At 40.0% G+C, this 23604-nt stretch overlaps 1 protein-coding gene across 1 annotated transcript in view; it reads left to right on the plus strand.

Annotated features, from left to right (window-relative positions):
* Nucleotides 1-22219, plus strand: part of LOC135468178 (ryanodine receptor 2-like) — a 171824-nt gene extending 149605 nt beyond the window's left edge. Inside the window, exons 100-121 of the mRNA XM_064746268.1 lie at nucleotides 42-203; nucleotides 592-748; nucleotides 2711-2809; nucleotides 4688-4764; nucleotides 5417-5617; nucleotides 6643-6882; nucleotides 7647-7782; nucleotides 8007-8083; nucleotides 8500-8526; nucleotides 10307-10406; nucleotides 11088-11174; nucleotides 11565-11921; nucleotides 13197-13321; nucleotides 13810-13870; nucleotides 14199-14345; nucleotides 14844-14968; nucleotides 16072-16142; nucleotides 17925-18032; nucleotides 18578-18642; nucleotides 19056-19156; nucleotides 19917-19968; nucleotides 20603-22219. Of these exons, the coding sequence (XP_064602338.1) occupies nucleotides 42-203; nucleotides 592-748; nucleotides 2711-2809; nucleotides 4688-4764; nucleotides 5417-5617; nucleotides 6643-6882; nucleotides 7647-7782; nucleotides 8007-8083; nucleotides 8500-8526; nucleotides 10307-10406; nucleotides 11088-11174; nucleotides 11565-11921; nucleotides 13197-13321; nucleotides 13810-13870; nucleotides 14199-14345; nucleotides 14844-14968; nucleotides 16072-16142; nucleotides 17925-18032; nucleotides 18578-18642; nucleotides 19056-19156; nucleotides 19917-19968; nucleotides 20603-20707 (2680 nt within the window). The 3' untranslated portion in view covers nucleotides 20708-22219. The remainder of the gene's footprint in view (nucleotides 1-41; nucleotides 204-591; nucleotides 749-2710; nucleotides 2810-4687; nucleotides 4765-5416; nucleotides 5618-6642; nucleotides 6883-7646; nucleotides 7783-8006; nucleotides 8084-8499; nucleotides 8527-10306; nucleotides 10407-11087; nucleotides 11175-11564; nucleotides 11922-13196; nucleotides 13322-13809; nucleotides 13871-14198; nucleotides 14346-14843; nucleotides 14969-16071; nucleotides 16143-17924; nucleotides 18033-18577; nucleotides 18643-19055; nucleotides 19157-19916; nucleotides 19969-20602) is intronic.
* Nucleotides 22220-23604: the final 1385 nt, after the last annotated feature.

Raw genomic sequence — 23604 nt, forward strand, 5'->3', positions numbered from 1 at the left:
TTGACCCATGTGCTAATCTCTGCGTGCGTTATGATCCTCAGTGAGGAGATAGATTACGTGATGATGTGTGTGGATGCTAACCAGGACGGCAAAGTGGACTTCCAGGAGTTTACAGACCGATTCCACAACCCAGCCAAGGATATCGGCTTCACCATGTCTGTACTGCTGACCAACCTCTCCGAGCACATGACCAACGACCCAAGGTCACATGACTTCTCCAATTTTTGTGCACTATAAGCCCACATCAATTTTATTTTGTGTTTTATAGGCAATCCGACAATAAAAATATTCCTGTTTTTCAAGGCTTTTCAACCACGTAAATATTTCTTTAACACGAAAAGTTGCTGGGACAATCTAACATTTCAAATAAATTGATTGATTTTTCAGTTCTGTTTTTATTTTGATACCCTCTTCTGACACTGGAAAAAAATGCATTCTGCTGGCAAAACAAAAAGTTTGGTGCATCATAATTTAAATATCCAGTGATATCCAGGCAGAACAGGAAGCATTTTGACATAGAATGCAGTCAGGGTCATCTGTTATTTTAGGAGGTCACAGAAGTGCTAATACAATCCATCTTTCTGTCCTCAGATTGGATAAGATCCTGGAGAAAGCCAAACCCGTCCTGGACTACTTTAACATGTACCTGGGTCGTATTGAGATCCTGGGAAGCAGTAATAGGATTGAGCGCGTGTACTTTGAGATCAAACAGTCTCATATTGACCAATGGGAAAAGCCACAGATCAAGGTAGTATGGCTGTGGCCATTTGTTTGTCATGTGTCAGAACGTGTGGAAATATTGGTCATATGGAGCTAACAGTGTTGTGGCTTCTTCTTCCGTCTGATGACTTCATATGTGTAAATACTGCCCATATTGGCATATGCTCACAATTCTCTGGCCTCTTTCCAGTATTTTATAGCTGTTTAGCTGTACAATTGTACATGTAAATACCATCTTCACTGTCCATTTGTTTGCCATATGGCTAAATACCAGTAAAATGTGAAAAAAAAAAACTGTAGAAAAAGCTGAATGGCTGAAACCAGACAGCTACCCCGTACAATGATAACACATCAGGTGAAACCAGACAGCCACCCCGCACAATGATAACATATCAGGTGAAACCAGACAGCTACCCCGTACAACGTGCAATGATAGCACATCAGGTGAAACCAGACAGCTACCCAGTACAATGATAACACATCAGGTGAAACCAGACAGCTACCCTGCACAATGATAACACATCAGGTGAAACCAGACAGCTACCCAGTACAATGATAACACATCAGGTGAAACCAGACAGATACCCTGTATAATGATAACACATCAGGTGAAGCCAGATAGCTACCCCGCACAATGATAACACATCAGGTGAAACCAGACAGCTACCCAGTACAATGATAACACATCAGGTGAAACCAGACAGCTACCCTGCACAATGATAACACATCAGGTGAAACCAGACAGCTACCCAGTACAATGATAACACATCAGGTGAAACCAGACAGATACCCTGTATAATGATAACACATCAGGTGAATCCAGACAGCTACCATGTACAATGATAACACATCAGGTGAAACTAGGCTACCATGTGCAATGATAACACATCAGGTGAAGCCAGATAGCTACCCCGCACAATGATAACACATCAGGTCAAACCAGACAGCTACCCTGTACAACGTACAATGATAGCACATCAGGTCAAACCAGACAGCTACCCAGTGCAATGATAACACATCAGGTGAAACCAGACAGATACCCTGTATAATGATAACACATCAGGTGAAACCAGATAGCTACCCTGTACAATGATAACACATCAAGTGAAGCCAGACAGCTACCATGTACAATGATAACACATCAAGTGAAGCCAGACAGCTACCATGTACAGTGATAACACATCAGGTGAAACCAGACAGCTACCATGTACAATGATAACACATCAAGTGGAACCAGACAGCCACCCTGTACAATGATGACACATCAGGTGGAACCAGACAGCTACGCAGTACAATGATAACACATCAGGTGAAACCAGGCAGATACCCTGTACAATGATAACACATCAAGTGGAACCAGACAGCCACCCTGTACAATGATAACACATCAGGTGGAACCAGACAGCTACCATGTACAATGATAACACATCAGGTGGAACCAGACAGCTACCATGTACAATGATAACACATCAGGTGGAACCAAACAGCTACCATGTACAATGATAACACATCAGGTGGAACCAGACAGCTACCATGTACAATGATAACACATCAGGTGAAGCCAGATAGCCACGCAGTACAATGATAACACATCAGGTGAAGCCAGACAGCCACCCTGTACAATGATAACACATCAGGTGAAACCAGACAGCTACCCTGTATAATGATACCACTTCAGGTGAATCCAGACAGCTACCATGTACAATGATAACACATCAGGTGAAACCAGACAGCTACCATGTGCAATGATAACACATCAGGTGAAGCCAGACAGCCACCCTGTACAATGATAACACATCAGGTGAAACCAGACAGCTACGCAGTACAATGATAACACATCAGGTGAAGCCAGACAGCTACCATGTACAATGATAACACATCAGGTGAAGCCAGACAGCCACCCTGTACAATGATAACACATCAGTTGGAACCAGACAGCTACCCTGTACAATGATAACACATCAGGCTTGTTTCGTGTTTTTGTCCCCAGGAATCTAAACGCTCGTTCCTCCACAGTGTGGTCAATGAAGGGGGTGACAAGGAGAAGCTGGAGAGCTTTGTCAATTTCTGCGAGGACACCATTTTCGAGGTGAGACTGGCAGACATGGTTAGCAAAAGGTACAGCTAACTCTCTGGTCATTCTGTGTCTACCTGTTTGTTCATATAGACATTTATGTGAATATATTCACATACATGTTAAATATTGACAGTCACGAGATTCAGTTTTGAAACAAATGCAACCGTCTTAGTGAAATATTTACCACTGACAAACATGAGGTTCAGTTCGTAGTTTCTTGAGTGGCTCTCTCTGCTGATGTAATGATTATGGTAGGCCTACAATACAGCTCAGACTAAAAGTCAAAACCGGGCAGGAGATTAGAGTGATCCTAGGGGTCCTATAGAGGGCTTGTAGAGAGAGAGTCACCTGCAGCGTCAGTGATCCGTCCGCTGTGACTAATCACACACATGGCTGAGCATTGGCAGGCTTATGTGCTGGCTGTGGGAAGTTGACAATGGAAAAAATAGTTCTTTGTTAGAATGATTTAGAAAATTTTTGAAAGAATAACACAATACATAAAACTGAAGTAAATCTTGATGTGTGTGTTTGATAACAAAGTGACAATTTTCTTTTAAGTAGTGAGACCATGCAAGATTCGTAATGGAGCACCACGACTGCTAAAACTAACTCATTCTTCATCTCGCATAACAAGTTAAGAGCTGGACAAACAACTTTTGTTTCTTCCGACTTCGGAGAATTTTTTCCTTATTGTAGGAGGTATTTGACGCGAAAAATTATCTTCCACTCAGTGATTTAGAACACCAAATTGGCACTTGTCGCTGACACACCATGCAACAACAACAACAGTGTATTTCAATAGGAATTTCACATACAGAAGTGGTAAAAAATGAAAACACGATACAGGACAAGTTAAATTTTGTCTGTGACTGCTGAGAATTTGTAGTTTATACGAAACCATGTAGCAACAGCACCCACATAACAAGTGCGTGAAGGAAAAAACATGATTTGTTTGAACGTTTTTTCTCACTTAAACAGAAATTATAATTTCCCATTTGCACCAGGGCACTTTATTCCAATTTTGGCTTACCAGGTACAGTGTACCGTAAATATTTTCTTTTCTAATTCTCTGTTACATCTCGTTAATGTCATGGGTGTTTAACAAGCAGCAGTAGCAAATCGGATTTTTGTAGGCTTAATTTGGGATTAAGGTATACATCTGTCTTAACCCCAGGCTTAATTAAAATATTTGGAAGTGTCATGTAGAGACCTGGAAGAAGAACTCATGCAGTTTTAGTGTCCAACTGTGACACTCTCCAACTGAAGAGCAATAGGCATGTTGTATTGGAGTAAGTAAATAATACTCACAAGGGTCAAACTGTATTAACTGACACACGCTGTATGGTTTTGAAAATTGTGAACAAAAGAATCAATTAATCTTTCAAAACTGGTTGCTTGGGTTGAATGCACTCATTCTGTGCAAATCCCACTTCTGAACAGCTCCCCGGGAAGCAGTTTGGTCAGCAACTGAGCATGTCTGTATGGACAATTAATGATGTGGGCTAATCTTGGAAACTTTGTTAACACGCCAGTCAGATTAATAAAAAATACAGCAGCTATTTCAGGTTACTTGTTGAAAACACTGAATTATCCTTACATGTCTGTCAACCGAAAGAAGTAGGTTACATATTGCAAGATAAACTTTCGGCTTTTCAAGGCTAGTATGTGTTCAAATAGTTGAAACACAGGCTCTACCTTCTCCAGCAAACAAACGTATGTCTGTAGACCTTCCGACGATAATCCTGCGTGCCTCAGCAGGTTGAAGTATCTCGGAGCGCGATACAAGTGGTAAACAACCGACTTTTAGCCTGAACTGTGCTGTACTTACAAAGTAAGGTTTGTGAACAGCGTGGCTGAAGCTAGCCTGGAAGTGTATATATGTCATTGTAGATGCAGCATGCCACAAGCATCAGTGCTGAGGAACAGAGGCTAGCAGCTCTGAAGGCCGGCCAGGGTGAAGATGTTGGGTAAGTCTCTGGTCATATATCATTTTCATCTTCTGTGACCGCTTTGTTTGCCATAGAGCCCAAAATCAGGAAAATGTATGAAAAGTAATGTGTCAGTAAATCTGTTTCTAAATTTAGCACAGTAAAACTCACCCAGCGGCCAAAGTAGAAGCTATGGTGCAATGATAAACAAAAGCTTTTAAGTCATAGTTGTTTTCTTCCTTTGGTTCTAGAGAATAAATGATTCCAGTCACGGAGAGACAAAATGGTTCGTTTCGTGATCAGTATGGTTACTTTCATATTAAGACACTCATTGGGTATTCCCATGTTGCCATGGTTACCCTTCATGTCCTTTGGATGGGTATTCCCATGTTGTTATGGTTACCCTTCATGTCCTTTGGGTGGGTATTCCCATGTTGCTATGGTTACCCTTCATGTCCTTTGGGTGGGTATTCCCATGTTGCTATGGTTACCCTTCATGTCCTTTGGGTGGGTATTCCCATGTTGCTATGGTTACACTTCATGTCCTTTGGGTGGGTATTCCCATGTTGCTATGGTTACCCTTCATGTACTTTGGGTGGGTATTCCCATGTTGCTATGGTTACCCTTCATGTACTTTGGGTGGGTATTCCCATGTTGATATGGTTACCGTTCCTGTTTTTTGTTGTTGTAGTGTCCTGGAGCCTGTCAGGATGATGTTCCGGTTTATCCGTGATGGACTCGGTACAATCCTCTCACTCTTCACCTGGAGTAACATAAAGACAGGCTACAAAACCTTCAAGTCCATGACGTACTTCCAACTGCTGGTGGCCTTCCTCAAAATGAACATTCGTCTCACTTTGCTGCTCCTTACCTTCCTCTTCCATGTTGCCTGGTAAGTCAGAGACCACAGTTATCTCCTCTTCCATGTTGCCTGGTAAGTCAGAGACTATAGTTATCTCCTCTTCCATGTTGCCTGTTAAGTCAGAGACCACAGTTATCTCATCTTCCATGTTGCCTGGTAAGTCAGAGACTATAGTTATCTCCTCTTCCATGTTGCCTGGTAAGTCAGAGACTACAGCTATCTCCTCTTCCATGTTGCCTGGTAAGTCAGAGACTACAGTTATCTCCTCTTCCATGTTACCTAGTAAGTCAGAGACTACAGCTATCTCCTCTTCCATGTTGCCTGGTAAGTCAGAGACTACAGCTATCTCCTCTTCCATGTTGCCTGGTAAGTCAGAGACTACAGTTATCTCATCTTCCATGTTGCCTGGTAAGTCAGAGACTATAGTTATCTCCTCTTCCATGTTGCCTGGTAAGTCAGAGACTACAGTTATCTCCTCTTCCATGTTGCCTGGTAAGTCAGAGACTACAGTTATCTCCTCTTCCATGTTGCCTGGTAAGTCAGAGACTACAGCTATCTCCTCTTCCATGTTGCCTGGTAAGTCAGAGACTACAGCTATCTCCTCTTCCATGTTGCCTGGTAAGTCAGAGACTACAGTTATCTCCTCTTTCATGTTGCCTGGTAAGTCAGAGACTACAGTTATCTCCTCTTCCATGTTGCCTGGTAAGTCAGAGACTACAGTTATCTCATCTTCCTCCTGACTGACCAGTTTTGTACCTGTGAACAGACCATAGCTGGGTGTAAGGAGTTTAGAGTGTTCATTGTTGGCTGCTTATGTTACAACTCTAAACAAATGTTGTTTGTTTCTGGGTACCGTTACCAGTAAAGAATGCATCCCATGCTGATGACGTTTTTTGATAAAAACTACGAGTAAATGAGTATATTCTGTGAGAATATATTCTTATCTGGTGTAAGAGTGTGTTCTTCAGGTTTTGTCAGTTTGAAGCTGTTTATGCATTTTGCTTATCTCATCTTAATACAGTTAACCCCTTATACCCTGTTTGATGTGTTTTCAGGACACTGTGTAAGTTTCTGGCTAACATGATGATGGGGGAGAAGCCATCAGATGACCCAGTCCAGGATAAGAAGGGTCCCCCTGCCCTGACAGCTGGGCCAATGGTGCTGCACAACACGGGCCACCCAGGTGGGGGGTACGGTGGGGGCCTGCCCTTCTATGAGCCGGAGATACATGTGCAACCCTCCAGTGCATTCGGCATTATCATTACTAACAAAGAGGAGACAACTCAGTCTGATGAGTAAGTTGATGGTTCAGTTCCTCCTCCTTATCTCTTATGTTAAAATACGAATTAATGGAGCTTGGGATAAAGCTGTACATCAATTTACTAAATTTATCTTGTATCTAAGATGGATCATTCTCACATTTATTCTGGCTCTCTGATGACTGTTACAAAATAAAAATATGGATTTGTATGTGAAAAGTAAGAAGGAGAGATTTGTATGTATAAAGTGAATTTATAGGGGTAAAGTTTTAAAGTAGGGATTTGTGAAGTGTGAGATATGGATTTGTATGTGTGAAATGTAAAGTTTGAATTTGTATGTGTGAAGTGTGAAGTATGGATTGTATGTGTGAAGTGTAAAGTGTGAAGTATGGAGTGTATTTGTGAAGTGTAAAATGTGAATTTGTTATGTGTAAAGTGTATGGATTTGTATGTGAATTTGTATGTGTAAAGTGGTAAGTGTATGGATTTGTATGTGTGAAGTAAAGTTTACAATAGATTATTACAAGCAGTGAACTAATATGGCATGAATGGTTTCTGGACATCCAAAACTGGAAGACTAAACACGTCATTCAGCGTTGATCTCACCCATTTTTGTCTAGTTTGTTAAAGAGTGATCAAGGAAATTTTTGATTGAAATTTGTTTGCAGTATGTGAGTTAAGTAATCAGTGGATAATTTAGCGGATAATGCATGATAAGGAGTATACTGCATGTGACGCACGTTTTCTCAAGGGGAAACTGCATAGTCTTACTGATTACGATCTGCTCTCTGCCCATTCAGGTCCGCCCCACCCCCAGGAGACATGGGCTCAGGATTACAACCCACCACTGCAAGCAAGGATGCTAAACCTGCCTCAGCTAAGGCTCCATCTGTGAAACAAACTCAGTGGTCCTCACAATCAGGGGAGGCAACTTCGGTGAGAGGAAGTGACATTACACATGCATATTGGTATAAGTCATATTTTCCACTAATTTGTTTTCCCACGAGCTTGAGCTCTGTCTTATAATTGAAATAGTATATCAAATGCATTTGTTGGAAGTAAATCAACTGGGGTAAATTGCTGGTTCAGCTTTTTATTAAAGAAGAAATATGTAATGTAAGCTGGACGTGAGCTTAAGTAAGTCATTGGAAATTTGACAGGATGAGGAGGAGCCCCTGCTAAGGGAAGAGGAAACCCCAGAGACCAGTAGACCACCTCCAAGGAAGCCTTATTCTGAGTAAGTGCTGCTAGTTTTGCAATCAGAAGTGTTGCTCAAAAATGTTAATAACCTGTCAAAGCATGCAGTTTTACTTTTAAGTTTATTCTTTAGTTGAGAATGGTCTTGTAGCTTCTGAATAATTTGCCAACCTCTTGATACCGAGCTAGAAATAAGACTTGTTTCAAAAATTGTTTACTTCACTACATATTCAGTATCTGTCTTTTTTGTTAAGGTACATCTATAGCATGGAAAGGCATGTGCATGTCCTCACTGTATTGTTTTCTTTCTTTTTGAAAAGACAGAAAGATATTTTGTTTCTATGTTTTCTGGCACATCTTATGAAATGACTTTTCATAAGATGTGAAACTGATCTTAATCTGGATTATCAGTTTGCCTGCCTGATGTATATTGTTTTATTTTCTCCTTATGACAAGTGTTCCAGTTGGTTTCATTGGAGAATGGTAATGTCACATATTCTGGTGCTGAGTTTTTGTGTCTGTCCGGGCACTGGGGTTTATGTGTGGATTGGGTATCCCAGATGTGCTGTCAACGTACTAACCATCACATGTACACTGATTGTGTTTGTCACTAATGCTGCTGTTCAGACATGTTAAAACCTATTTTTCCTATAACACTGAGGGTCACCAAATTCTGTTCAGCCAGTGCCTGCTTTTTGCACAGTAACATTATTATTGGTAATATCTAATTACTGGTTATCACATCATTGCGGGGTTATGTCCCCTTATTCACAGGTGTCATCACCTCATGGGATAGTTACTATGTTTTGTATAATTTTGGCATGGTCTGGTCAAACATGTCAGAAAAAAATGGCTTTTTGGGTTTGTGTCTTATTGTAACTGAGTGTTTGGTGGATGTAATGCTGATAGATGTAGCTGAGTAACACTGTCATATGTAGCTGAGTAATGCTCACAGATGTAGCTGAGTAACACTCACAGGTGTAGCGGAGTAACGCTGACAGATGTAGTTGAGTAATTCTGACAGATGTAACTGAGTAACACTCACAGATGTAGTGAAGTAATGCTGACAGATGTAGCTGAGTAACGCTGACAGATGTAGTTGAGTAATTCTGACAGATGTAGCTGAGTAGCTGTGACAGATTTAGCTGAGTAATACTCACAGATGTACTTGAGTAGCTGTGACAGATTTAGCTGAGTAATGATCACAGATGTAGCTGAGTAACTGACAGGTGTAGCTGAGTAATGCTCACAGATGTAGCTGAGTAATGCTCACAGATGTAGGTGAGTAGCTGTGACAGATTTAGCTGAGTAATGATCACATGTAGCTGAATAATGCTGACAGATGTAGGTGAGTGACAGATTTAGCTGAGTAATGATCACAGATGTAGCGGAGTAACGCTGACAGATGTAGCTGAGTAACTCTGACAGATGTAGCTGAGTAACTCTGACAGATGTAGCTGAATAACGCTCACAGATGTAGCTGAGAGATGTTAATGTAGGCGATTAGCCCTGACAGATGACAGAGTTAATATTGGATTATACTCAGCAATGCCTCTACATGTAGGTTCTGTGGTATTGTAGTGGTATTAACTGTTATGATAGACTTTTTATAACAGCTGAGTAACATCTTAGTCTCGTCTTTACTCGTCAGTTTTTGTCAGTCTTACTCATTTTGGGTATTTCCTTATAAAGTAAGAGCTTCCTGCAAGGAAAGGTTATGGGTATTCGTGTTTGTGTGTTTTGTATCATTTTGTATCATTTCTGTATTCGCTGGAAATAGGCTGTGATTTTAACAGCTTGAGTTTCACTGAATACGTATTATATAATAAACTGTGTATTGTTTACATAATATTGATTTAAACAATAATGGCTTGAGCTATGTTCAGGGGTATGGTTTGTTGTATGTCCTTGCATGGTAAAATTCAAGCATGTTTGTGGAAGCTGACTGCTCATTTTCATCTTTTATGTCACATGGGAGGTACAACAAATCGTGCCGAGTGAACACTGATTAACAGTAACAGTTTAATGAGCACTAGAACATCCTAATGATCATGACATTTCATGAGGCAACACAGTACACATTACCTGAGCAGTTAATAGATAATGCTTTACATTGTTGTGTAATGACATTTTATCCTATAGCATGTCAGATGTACTGATACATGTGTGTATGTATAAGTTTGTGATTCCCTGTGCCAATTTTATACACTGTGCCGTGCAGTAGGGTTCATATGAGACATGTGTTATGCTTGTCTGTTGACAGGGCGTTTGTACCCGGCTCTGACCCATCAAGTTCAACATCAGCTCAAGAAGAAGATGTGCTGGTCGAACCGAGAAGCTTTGACTACGGCAAATACATCTTGGTGAGCTGTCTTCTCACAGCTCTCTCTGTGGACATGTAAAAGTCGTCAGGGCACGCCTGTCACTTTCTATCATACTTCAGCTTACAGCCTGACTTTCACACTTAATTACTTCTTTTTTTAATTTTTTTCTCTAGAAAAAATGTGTTTTTTTCAACATTTCACTTCTTCATCACTAACATGGCTGAAATGAGAATTGATTTCCACAATGTTTTACATCGTTTACAGACAATGCATTTCTACCTGTAACTGTGTAAATTGTAATAAAGGTTTTGAATGCAGAATGTGGTTAATATTTCCCATTCAGACAAAAACTTAATAAGGCAGATACAAATGTGAACATGGCCAAAATGTGAGGTGGGTACAAATGTGAACATGGCCAAAATGTAAGGTGGGTACAAATGTGAACATGGCCAAAATGTGAGATGGATATAAATGTGAACATGGCCAAAATGTGAGATGGATACAAATGTGAACATGGCCAAAATGTGAGGTGGATACAAATGTGAACATGGCCAAAATGTGAGGTGGATACAAATGTGAACGTGCCCAAAATGTGAGGTGGGTACAAATGTGAACATGGCCAAAATGTGAATTCCTCTGGAAGACCAAACTTCAGCCACCTACAGATCAGAGCAAATCTCACTTCATAGTATCAACATGGGTTATTATTCTGTTTTACAGAGTCTTTTTGCTCGGAATTTCTACAACTTCAAATACTTAGGACTGGCCATATCCTTTCTGATCAATATCATCCTGCTGTTCTACAAGGTAAGATTATCCAGTATGATGTCAGATCTTCTCATATCCACCTTGATCATTATCAGGCTAAACTTCTTAAACTTCTCGTAAGGTTAGATCACTCAGTACAGTACCAAATCTTTCCATTAGCTTCTTGGCCAATATTATTCTTCCCTTCTAGGAGGTACAAAGGGTCTTACTAATATGGTGTGCATGTTATATTTTATGAGAGTTCATGTCACATTACAAACAGGAAATTTGGTGACAAAAAAAAGTATATATATTTTTCTCCATATGTATAAATATCACATGACATGAGTGCATTTTATGGTGGAATAATATTATTCCAGAAAAAAGTTGACATTCTCATGTAATGTCAATTTTTTCATGTTTGTGATTCATCCGGTCTGTGGTTTGCAGGTATCCAAGGTGACTGGAGAGGGTGTAGAAGGTGGGGCAGGTAATGACACTTCTGACGATGACGTGGAAGAGTTTGTGGTGATAGAGGAGGATGTGAGTTACTTGGAGCCCATCATGCGGACGCTGGCCTTTGTCCACTCACTTGTCTCTCTCTCCATGCTTGTGGCCTACTATTGCCTCAAAGTCCCACTGGTTATATTCAAGCGTGAGAAGGAAATTGCCCGAATGCTGGAGTTTGAGGGACTGTGGATTGCTGAACAGCCGAGTGAAGATGACATCAAATGTCACTGGGACAAGCTCGTCATCAGCACTGTATCCTTCCCACAATCTTACTGGGACAAATTTGTTAAGAAAAAAGTGAGTGGATGTCATTCACCATAGATTGGATTTGTTTGGGAAAATGGTTCTAAGCTACATGTATTCATGGACACATAACCTGTACTTAAACAGAACAGATATTTATACCTGGGAAGGCAGTGAGACAAAAATGGCAGCTGGTTCAACCTGGTACAAAACACAATTTTTTTATAAGTTAGGAAAAGATACACTCTAAGCACTGTAAATACAGGTCTTATTAGTAAGTATCCATGGTGTGTTTTGTAGTCCCGGTCTGTCAGTAAGCTTTCATGGTCTTTTTTATAGTGCCAGTCTATGAGTAAGCTTCTGTGATGTTTTTGTAGTGCCAATCTATCAGTAAGCTTCTGTGGTGTTTTTGTAGTACCAGTTGGTCAGTAAGCTTCAGTGGTGTTTTCGTAGTACCAATCTATCAATAAGCTTCAGTGGTGTTTTTGTAGTCCCGGTCTCTCAGTAAGCTTTCAAGGTCTTTTTTATAGTCCCAATCTATCAGTAACTTTCTGTGGTGTGTTTTGTAGTCCCGGTCTGTCAGTAAAATTTCATGGTCTTTTTTATAGTGCCAGTCTATCAGCAAGCTTCTGTGGTGTTTTTGTATTACCAGTCTATCAGTAAGCTTCTGTGGTGTTTTTGTATTACCAGTCTATCAGTAAGCTTCTGTGGTGTTTTTGTATTACCAGTCTATCAGTAAGCTTCTGTGGTGTTTTTGTAGTACCAGTCTATCAGTAAGCTTCTGTGGTGTTTTTGTATTACCAGTCTATCAGTAAGCTTCTGTGGTGTTTTTGTATTACCAGTCTATCAGTAAGCTTCAGTGGTGTTTTTGTATTACCAGTCTATCAGTAAGCTTCAGTGGTGTTTTTGTAGTACCAGTCTGTCAGTAAGCTTTCATGGTCTTTGTTAGTCCCAATCTATCAGTAAGCTTCATTGGTGTTTTTGTAGTACCAGTTTGTCAGTAAGCTTTAGTGGTGCTTTTGTAGTCCCTGTCTATCCGTAAGCTTCATTGGTGTTTTTGTTGTACCAGTCTATCGATAAGCTTCTGTGGTGTTTTTGTAGTACCAGTCTATCAATAAGCTTCAGTGATGTTTTTGTAGTACCAGTCTATCAATAAGCTTCAGTGGTGTTTTTGTAGTACCAGTCTATCAGTAAGCTTCTGTGGTGTTTTTGTAGTATAAATCTATCAATAAGCTTCAGTGGTGTTTTTGTAGTACCAGTCTATCAATAAGCTTCAGTGGTGTTTTTGTAGTACCAGTCTATCAGTAAACTTCTGTGGTGTTTTTGCAGGTGAGGAACAAGTACTCAGAGCAGTATGATTACGAGTCTATCAGTAATCTCCTGGGAATGGATAAGGGAGACTCAATCACGATCAGCACAGAGGAACAACAACAGTCCGGCATCCTCCCGTCCTTGTGAGTTTTCACAGGCTCAGTGACTCATTAACTCAGTCACTGACCCTTGCATTGGTCAGTCAACATTTGGACACCATTGGTCAGGGATGTCAGCTGCAACTTTAATATGAAGAAACATTCAATTATCAGCAGTATCTCACTTTACACTTGTGTTATGCCAGAGCTGATTATTAGAAGTTAAAACAAATAAAATAGCTCACAGCAAATGTATGCATGTTTTTTTGTAGATTTAAACTATTCTCTTCAAGATGTTTGTTGTCTCAGTTAGGTTTTAAAGTCGTGAAATATGTTCCTGAACATTTGTATTTGAGCAGATTCTAAGTATTTATTGAATTGAAGAAAAGAGACAGGATTTTCTGATCTACATCCTGAAGACGTTATACAGGACCAGTGAATTAATCTCAGACAGCTGAAGATAATACATCTAGCTCATGCTTTTGTATAAACTACAATATCACAACTCTCCTCACCCCTCTCTGTGTTTTCAGTCTATGCAATGTTGATTGGCAGTACCAGATCTGGAAGTGGGGTGTCATATTCACAGATAATGTAAGTCTAATGTGTCTTCAACAGATTGTATTCTAAACAGACAGATCCTATCCTAAGTGATGTAAAGATAGATTGCAGTGAATTGAAAGTATTATTTTGTCTAATTGGTTCTTTTCAAGATTTTTCACTACATGAATCTCATAGTATCTGTTCCTGCATTTTTCTGTTTTTCCCATACTCGGTAGGATTGGATTTGTGTGAAATCTTTGCAACTCCATACCAGTCTGGCTGTGTTTCTTGCAAATTTGAACCCTAAATGAACCTGATGTTTATTTCACCATGAACCTCTAATATTCTTGTTAAAAATATTTCCCTCTTCTCCTTTCAGTCGTTCCTCTACATTATGGGCTACTTTATATTCTCGGTGTGTGGAAATTTCAACTATTTCTTCTTTGCTGCCCATTTGCTGGATGTTGCTATTGGCTTCAAAACCCTGAGAACCATTTTGCAGTCTGTCACTCACAATGGAAAACAGGTATGACATACTCGTCTTTTTATGTCTAGTCAACATGTTTCTTTTAGAAACCTCACGTTTAGCCAAACAACATCACATGCTTGAATCCAGCTCCAGGGTGAAGGGTTACTTGTAACATGTAACCTGAACCCTGCTAAATATGTACATGTTTCTCCCATTTCAACTGGTGTTGACAGTCATGCCAACCAGCTAATGTGTTTATACGTTTTTATGTTCAGCTGGTGTTGACAGTCATGCTAACCAGCTAATGTGTTTATACATGTTTATGTTTCAGCTGGTGTTGACTGTCTTGCTAACCAGCTAATGTGTTTATATGTGTTTATGTTTCAGCTGGTGTTGACAGTCATGCTAACCAGCTAATGTGTCTATACATGTTTATGTTTCAGCTGGTGTTGACAGTCATGCCAACCAGCTAATGTGTCTATACGTGTTTATGTTTCAGCTGGTGTTGACAGTCATGCCAACCAGCTAATGTGTCTATACGTGTTTATGTTTCAGCTGGTGTTGACAGTCATGCTAACCAGTGTGGTGGTCTATCTTTACACTGTCGTAGCCTTCAACTTCTTCCGTAAATTCTATGTCAAGGACGAAGATGGCAACGTTGATTACAAGTGTCATGACATGTTAACGGTGAGTGCCCTGACACCTACCTTCTATCAACAGCTATGTAACAATGTTTTGTCATAAATAACTCTATCAGATTTGCTGATTAATGTGTTCAAACAGTATGTTCAGGAAATATCAGTTTACATCTGGTACCATTCTGGAGTATTTCTGATCAGTAATATGTTATCGCTTCAGTGACCTACAGGTTAGAACCTCTGCCTTCAAGTCAAGAGGCCACAAGGAAACTGATTGGCCAGGTGACAGTGTAATGTGGACTGAGTGGGGTATCATGTCCTGCACAAGGAAACTGATTGTCCTGGTGACAGTATAATGTGACTGAGTGGGGTATCATGTCCTGCCACAAGGAAACTGATTGTCCTGGTGATAGTATAATGTGACTGAGTGGGGTATCATGTCCTGCCACAAGGAAACTGATTGGCCAGGTGACAGTATATGTGACTGAGTGGGGTATCATGTCCTGCCACAAGGAAACTGATTGGCCAGGTGACAGTATAATGTGACTGAGTGGGGTGTCCATGTCCTGCCACAAGGAAACTGATTGGCCTGGTGACAGTATAATGTGACTGAGTGGGGTATCATGTCCTACCACAAGGAAACTGATTGTCCTTGGTTGATAGTATAATGTGACTGAGTGGGGGTATCATGTCCTGCCACAAGGAAACTGATTGTCCTGGTGACAGTATAATGTGACTGAGTGGGGTGTCATGTCCTCCCACAAGCAAACTGGCCTGATGACAGTATAATTTGACTGAGTGTTGTGTCATGTTGTGCCTCAAGGAAACTGATTGGCCAGGTGACAGTCTAATGTGACTGAGTGGGGGTGTCATGTCCTGCCGCAAGGAAACTGATTGTCCTGGTGACAGTGTAATGTGACTGATTGGGGTGTCATGTCCTGCCGCAAGAAGACATGGTATATGTACACACTCGTATGAGTGTGACTCCTTGTCACCATAAAGATTGTTAAGTACGAGGGGAATCTGCCATCACACATACACTGTACATACACTAGACTTTGTTGCTGTGAGACAGATCACAATATTGACCTATAAGTGAGCTTGGTGGTGAAGCTCATAACTGTGTAACAGGGTGGGATAACAAGGTGCTTGTTTGTCTGTTACAGTGTTTTTGTGTATCACCTGCATACAGGTGTCAGAGCTGGAGGAGGTATAGGTGAGTGTCAAACCAAACTTTCAGTAATTATCAATAGCATTCTAGCCTATGAAAACATGAAGGTGTGTTTTGACCTTTGACCTAACACATGACCTAAATGACCTTCCGCTATATCTTTAAATCTATCTTGCATTTCCATATAGTGTGGTAAAATGTTTTGAATTTCATTTTTTTTTTTTTTTTCAAATATTTTATCCCATATTTCCTTTTCATGTTGTTAGAGATGACACCTGTAGGGTTTTGTACATGGTAAAAATATTTCTGTTCTGTGGTTGACCACCAAAGCCATGGAACGGTTATTGTGAACCTGACCTGGTTATCTCTTCTTAGTTCTGAAATCATTGCCTTTCTAAAATTGAAACATAACATATGTGGCCAGCCTGAGTTGTGTTTATGTGGTCAGCCTGACTTGTGTTGATGTGGTCAGCCGGAGTTGGTGTTCATGTAGTCAGTCTGATTTGTGTTTATGTGGTCAGCCTTATTTGTGTTTTATGTGGTCAGCCTGATTTGTGTTTATGTGGTCAGTCTGATTTGTGTTTATGTGGTCAGTCTGGTTTGTGTCAGACTGATTTGTGTTTTATGTGGTCAGCTTGATTTGTGTGTTATGTAGTCAGCCTGATTTGTGTTAATGTGGTCAGCCTGATTTGTGTTTATGTGGTCAGTCTGGTTTGTGTCAGACTGATTTGTGTTTATGTGGTCAGTCTGATTTGTGTTTATGTAGTCAGTCTGGTTTGTGTCAGACTGATTTGTGTTGATGTGGTTAGTCTGATTTGTGTTTATGTGGTCAGCCTGATTTGTGTTTATGTGGTCAGTCTGGTTTGTGTCAGCCTGATTTGTGTTTATGTGGTCAGTCTGATTTGTGTTTATGTGGTCAGCATGATTTGTGTTTATGTGGTCAGCATGATTTGTGTTTATGTAGTCAGCCTGATTTGTGTTTATATGGTCCGTCTGATTTGTGTTTATGTGGTCAGTCTGATTTGTGTTTATGTGGTCAGCCTGCTTTGTGTTTATATGGTCAGCCTAATTTGTGTTTATGTGGTCAGCTTGATTTATGTTTATGTGGTCAACATGATTTGTGTTGATATGGTCAGCCTGATTTGTGTTGGTGTGGTCAGTCTGATTTATGTTGATGTGGTCAGCCTGATTTGTCTTGGTGTGGTCAGTCTGATTTATGTTGATGTGGTCAGCCTGATTTGTGTTTATGTAGTCAGCCTGATTTGTGTTGATGTGGTCAGCCTGATTTATGGTTATGTGATCAGTCTGATTTGTGTTTATGTAGTCAGCCTGGTTTGTGTTTATATGGTCAGTCTGATTTGTGTTTATGTGGTCAGTCTGAGTTGTGTTTATGTAGTCAGCCTGATTTGTGTTAATGTGGTCAGCCTGATTTGTGTTTTTGTGGTCAGTCTGGTTTGTATCAGACTGATTTGTGTTTATGTGGTCAGTCTGAGTTGTTTCTATGTGGGCAGCATGATTTATGTTTATGTGGTCAACCTGATTTGTGTTGATGTGGTCAGCTTGATTTGTGTTGATGTGGTCAGTCTGATTTATGTTGATGTGGTCAGCCTGATTTATGGTTATGTGATCAGTCTAATTTGTGTTTATGTGGTCAGCGTGATTTGTGTTTATGTGGTCAATCTGATTTGTGTTTATATGTTCAGCATGATTTGTGTTTATGTGGTCAGCATGATTTGTGTTTATGTGGTCAGCCTGGTTTGTGTTTATGTGGACAGCGTGCTCAGCGAAGAATAAAACTGACACTCTTCTTGTTTTGTGTGTTTACAGGAGATGAGATTGAACCAGCAGATGGCGATGCTTACGAAGTACCCAGAATTCTCTTTGACATAACATTTTTCTTTTTCGTTATTGTCATCCTGTTGGCTATTATTCAGGGTAAGTATGTCATGGAAGATGTAAGATCTTCTCCCATCCCCAACCTCATACAACATCTCTGCAAACGTAAATTAGTGCTCCTTGTAGACACACATAGCTTTCAATACTTTTGGAAATTTTGCCATAATTGACATGTCGAGCTTAAAATAAAACCTGTACATCATGCAAACATTGAATATAGATAATTGTGCATCTACATGACGTGACTAACTTATGTCTACATGACGTGACTAACTTATGTCTACATGACGTGACTAACTTACATCTACATGACGTGACTAACTTACGTCTACATGACATGACTAACTTACGTCTACATGACGGGACTAAATTACGTCTACATGACGTGACTAACTTACGTCTACATGACGTGACTAACTTACGTCTACATGACGGGACTAACTTGATTTCTTAACATCACTACAAGAACATCAAACATAATTTGAGTATGAGACATGTTTCTGTTCTTTCGTCTGTTTGCTGGAGTTTGCACACACTGTAGTTATCTCCCCTTCTCACTCTTGAGCAATGCCTTCCTGTTTCAGGTTTGATCATTGATGCCTTTGGAGAGCTGAGAGACCAGCTAGAGCAGGTGAAAGAGGATATGGAGGTAAGATATGGTGAAATGTCTCAGGTTTTTTTTTAGATGTCTGAATCACATTGCACAGCCCTTCTCCGTATTCCTAAACCTCAGACTGGTTTACTGCCTTAATTTGTGACCAAGGAGGTCATGTGTTTAAGTCCAACTCTGGTTATGGCCTTTTTTTTTGTCAAGATGTTGGTCAGGTACATCTCCCAGTATGATGTTTTTACAGGACAGTGTCATCCTTCATGTCAGTCACTGCTATATTGGTGAAGTCAAGCCAAGTACATGTAGGCCTATAAAGTCAATTGAACTGTTCAGTGCAAGTTTGAACTTGATTTCTGCTTTTTTTTGTCTTTGTGTAAATGAGACTGTGCTTGTTTGAAGATAATACAGTTGCAAATGGCCATACCTACATTGTGATGTCTGTTCTCTTCCAGTCCAAATGTTTCATCTGCGGTATAGGGAAGGAGTATTTTGATAAAGTACCTCATGGGTTTGAGACTCATGTTCAGAATGAGCACAACTTTGCCAATTACATGTAAGTCCTACCTAGCCATAAATATGTATAATCTGACAGCCATCATAATGACAGTCTGGGTAACCAGTATTCTACGTGTACAGTTAACCTGCAATAGATATTGGTCTAGCCTAACTTATATTACACTGTAGATATTGGTCTAGCCTAACTTATTACACTCTAGATATTGTGTTCTAGCCTAAATTATTACACTGTAGATATTGGTCTAGCCCAACTTATATTACACTGTAGATATTGGTCTAGCCTAGCTTATTACACTCTAGATATTGTTCTAGCCTAAATTATTACACTGTAGATATTGGTCTAGCCTAGCCTATTACACTGTAGATATTGGTCTAGCCTAACTTATTACACTCTAGATATTGTTCTAGCCCAAATTATTACACTGTAGATATTGGTCTAGCCTAGCCTATTACACTGTAGATATTGGTCTAGCCTAGCCTATTACACTGTAGATATTGTTCTAGCCTAACTTATTACACTGTAGATATTGTTCTAGCCTAACTTATTACACTGTAGATATTGTTCTAGCCTAACTTATTACACTGCTCTAGCCTACCTTTTGGCTTATTACACTATGAATTTTTTTCTTCCACATATGGCATTTTTATCTGTCCATCACTCTCCTGGTTTTGATGTGTCTGTGCACACTAAAATTATGATGTTTTGTAAAAATTCTGATTCCAGTGTAAAGACATGTCTAAAATGTAGTGACTTCTGTCACTGTTGACTTCACATGTTGCATCTTTTGTTTTGCCAGGTTTTTCCTGATGCATCTCATCAACAAACCTGATACAGAGTATACTGGTCAGGTCAGATTTCTTTATTTATCTCATTTTAATGCATAGTTTGGTTGTGTAAGTACATAGTCTGCTTGATTCTACATTTAATTTATACCGTCCAGCATTATGCTTTCCAAATAAACATATGGCATTAGAAACCAGAATGGCTGGGGCATCTGCCTTTTATACAGGAAATCCAGGTTCTAGATGATATTAGAATCGCAAAGTTCCTGTATTTGGTTACAGTTTTATGTGCAGAAATTTGTCAGGTACCTTGTAAAGGTGTGGTGTATGTCTCCAAGCTGTGTTGTAAAGGTATGGCGTGTGTCTCCAGGCTGTGTTCTAAGGTGTGGTGTATGTCTCCAAGCTGTGTTATAAAGGTATGGCCTGTGTCTCCAGGCTGTGTTGTAAGGTGTGGCGTGTGTTTCCAGGCTGCGTTGTAAGGTGTGGCGTGTGTCTCCAGGCTGTGGTGTAAGGTGTAGCGTGTGTCTTCAGGCTGCGTTGTAAGGTATGGCGTGTCTCCAGGCTGTGGTGTGCGCCTCATCCCAGAGACTGAGACATAAGTGAAACATTCGTGAGAAGATGAATTAGATAATTGCAGCAAGAACAAAAGCTAGCAGTATTGACAACTCAAGCCTATTATGTATGTGCCTTGTGTTTGTAGGAGTCGTACGTTTGGGAGCTGTACCAGAACAGAAGCTGGGACTTCTTCCCCGTGGGTGACTGCTTTAGGAAACAGTATGATGATGATGCGGCCAAAGATCACTGATCACCCACATAATACCTGTACCAGTCCTACAAAAAATACCAGTCCTACAAAACGGGGAGTACCATCTGAAGTAAGCCAGACTGTTGGTTTTGACATATGAGATCCCCCTTATCAAGGAAGGAGTAGATGATCTACATGTAGATACCAGGGCTTGTACCCTTATCCAGAAAGTTGAAGAATGACATGTGATAATAATATTCCACTAGCTGAGATAATGTTATTTTAAAACACTAACAGGACATATGAATGTCTAGGATGAAATTATGAACACGTGTTAGCCTTGATGCGACTGTGAGAGATTGAGACACCTACAAGGTAGGGTACTCCGGCTTCTCACCCATTCCCACCTGACATCTCCAATGGAGCTGAGGAGAGCAAGGAATTAACTTACAAACAGGATCAAAGATAGATAGTATCGTGGCAGATCTACAGCTGCTGAAGGCAATACTCATTGTGGCAATGTTGGAAAATCTGGGAATGGCGCACGAATCTGAAAGCCAAAGTGAACTGGTTTGGTGAAAGTTGAAGTGAGATTTTAATCCTTATGACAGCACAGTGGTTGAAGACAGCTGTGTTCCATTTAGCCATCTGAGGATTAACCCGGTGCTATAGTGCACTTCATAGAGCTCTGTGTGACTTGCAATGTGGGGAGCCTTTATAACTCACAGACACAAGGACGTAGTGGCTAGTCCAAACCCCCATCAGGGTTTTTAATGTCTGCAGTTTAATACGGTCTGAATCTCTTGGATATATATCTTTCAGGTACTTGATTTGTGCAATAATTTCTTTGTTATAGCGAGGCATAATGTACTTTACAGCATTGAAAGCAGGCAGTTGTGAGGTTGTAGTCAAACTTTTGTTGACAATACTACGTTTGTTTTGATATTTAGTTGTATTTTTATAGAAAACTTTACCTTTGTTCCTCCTGGTGTTTCCATGCACTGTTTACATGATCAGTGTTAGACATTTTTATAAGCTGTATAAAGACATTTCTCCTGCAATATTTTACATGTAGCTTAGGTGATATTTGGTGCTTGGTGTTGTGGCATAACTGGCATATTTGGTGTGCTACATTGTTACATGTCTTAGCCTGTATTTGAATGTGTGTATTCAGTGATTTAAATTTGGGACTGTTTTAACACAGAGTGCATTTGACCTTTTTTTTTTTTGTTTTGTTCTATAATGTTAAGCAGACGTGCATATTGGCATATCAGATTTTGTAATCTGCATGTGTATGCAGTAACTTGAGATATATGTGGACATTTTGTCTGAGGTCAAACCTCATGACCTCTATTAAATGTGTGGGATACAGTTTCCATGGTGATGGCTGCTACAGTCTTCCAGTTCACTCCCCATCCTGTTTGTGTCCCTTTTATTTAGTGTGGCTGTTTTAAAGGGATGTTTTCACCCATGGTTCTTATTTGCCTTCTCCCTGAAAAGGATATTCCTGAAAAGCCTTGCAGACAACATACGGATTATTTTTGAGTTGTTGCAAATAAAAACATTTTGGGAAATGGCTTGTTTTTTTAGGTTTTTTTCTTTCTCTTCACTGTTAAAACCTAGAGATTACTGTTATTGTGAGTTATAATCTGTACCACATCATCATACCACACTCACCATACCATGTCATCATACCACACTCACCATACCATGTCATCATACCACACTCATCATACCACACTCACCATACCATGTCATCATACCACACTCACCATACCACACTCACCATACCACACTCACCATACCATGTCATCATACCACACTCACCATACCATGTCATACCACACTCATCATACAACACTCACCATACCATGTCATCATACCACACTCACCATACCATGTCATCATACCACACTCGCCATACCATGTCATACCACACTCACCATACCATGTCATCATACCACACTCACCATACCATGTCATCATACCACACTCACTATACCATGTCATCATACCACACTCACCATACCATGTCATCATACCACACTCACCATACCATGTCATCATACCACACTCACCATACCATGTCATCATACCACACTCACCATACCATGTCATACCACACTGATCATATCATACCATCATACCACTCATCATACCACACCATCACATCACACCACACCATCACACCACACTGATCATACCATGCCATCATACCACTCATATACCATCATACCAAAACATATCACACATCATACCATATCGTCATATCACACCACACTGATCATACCATGCCATCATACCACTCATCATATCATATCACATCATACCATATCGTCATACCACACCATCACACCACACTGATCATACCATGCCATCATACCACTCATCATATCATACCATCGTATCACATCATACCATATCGTCATACCACACCATCACACCACACTGATCATACCACTCATCATATACCATCATACCAAATCATATCACACATCATACCATATCGTCATACCACACCATATTACCACACTCCTATCATATCATACCTTATCATCATACCATATCATTATACCATGTCATACACCATCATACCGTATCATCATTCCATACCATAATACCATGTCATACACCATCATACCATGTCATACACCATCATACCATATCATCATTCCATACCATATCATAATACCATGTCATACACCATCATACCGTATCATCATTCCATACCATATCATAATACCATGTCATACACCATCATATCGTGTCATACACCATATCATCATTCCATACCATATCATTATATCATCATTCCATACCATGTCATACACCATCATACCATGTCATACACCATCATACAATATCATCATTCCATACCATATCATTATACCATGTCATACACCATCATACCATATCATCATTCCATACCATATCATTATACCATATCATCATCCCAC

The sequence above is a fragment of the Liolophura sinensis genome, chromosome 6 (assembly GCF_032854445.1).
Source record: "Liolophura sinensis isolate JHLJ2023 chromosome 6, CUHK_Ljap_v2, whole genome shotgun sequence".
NCBI classification, from domain to species: domain Eukaryota; kingdom Metazoa; phylum Mollusca; class Polyplacophora; order Chitonida; family Chitonidae; genus Liolophura; species Liolophura sinensis.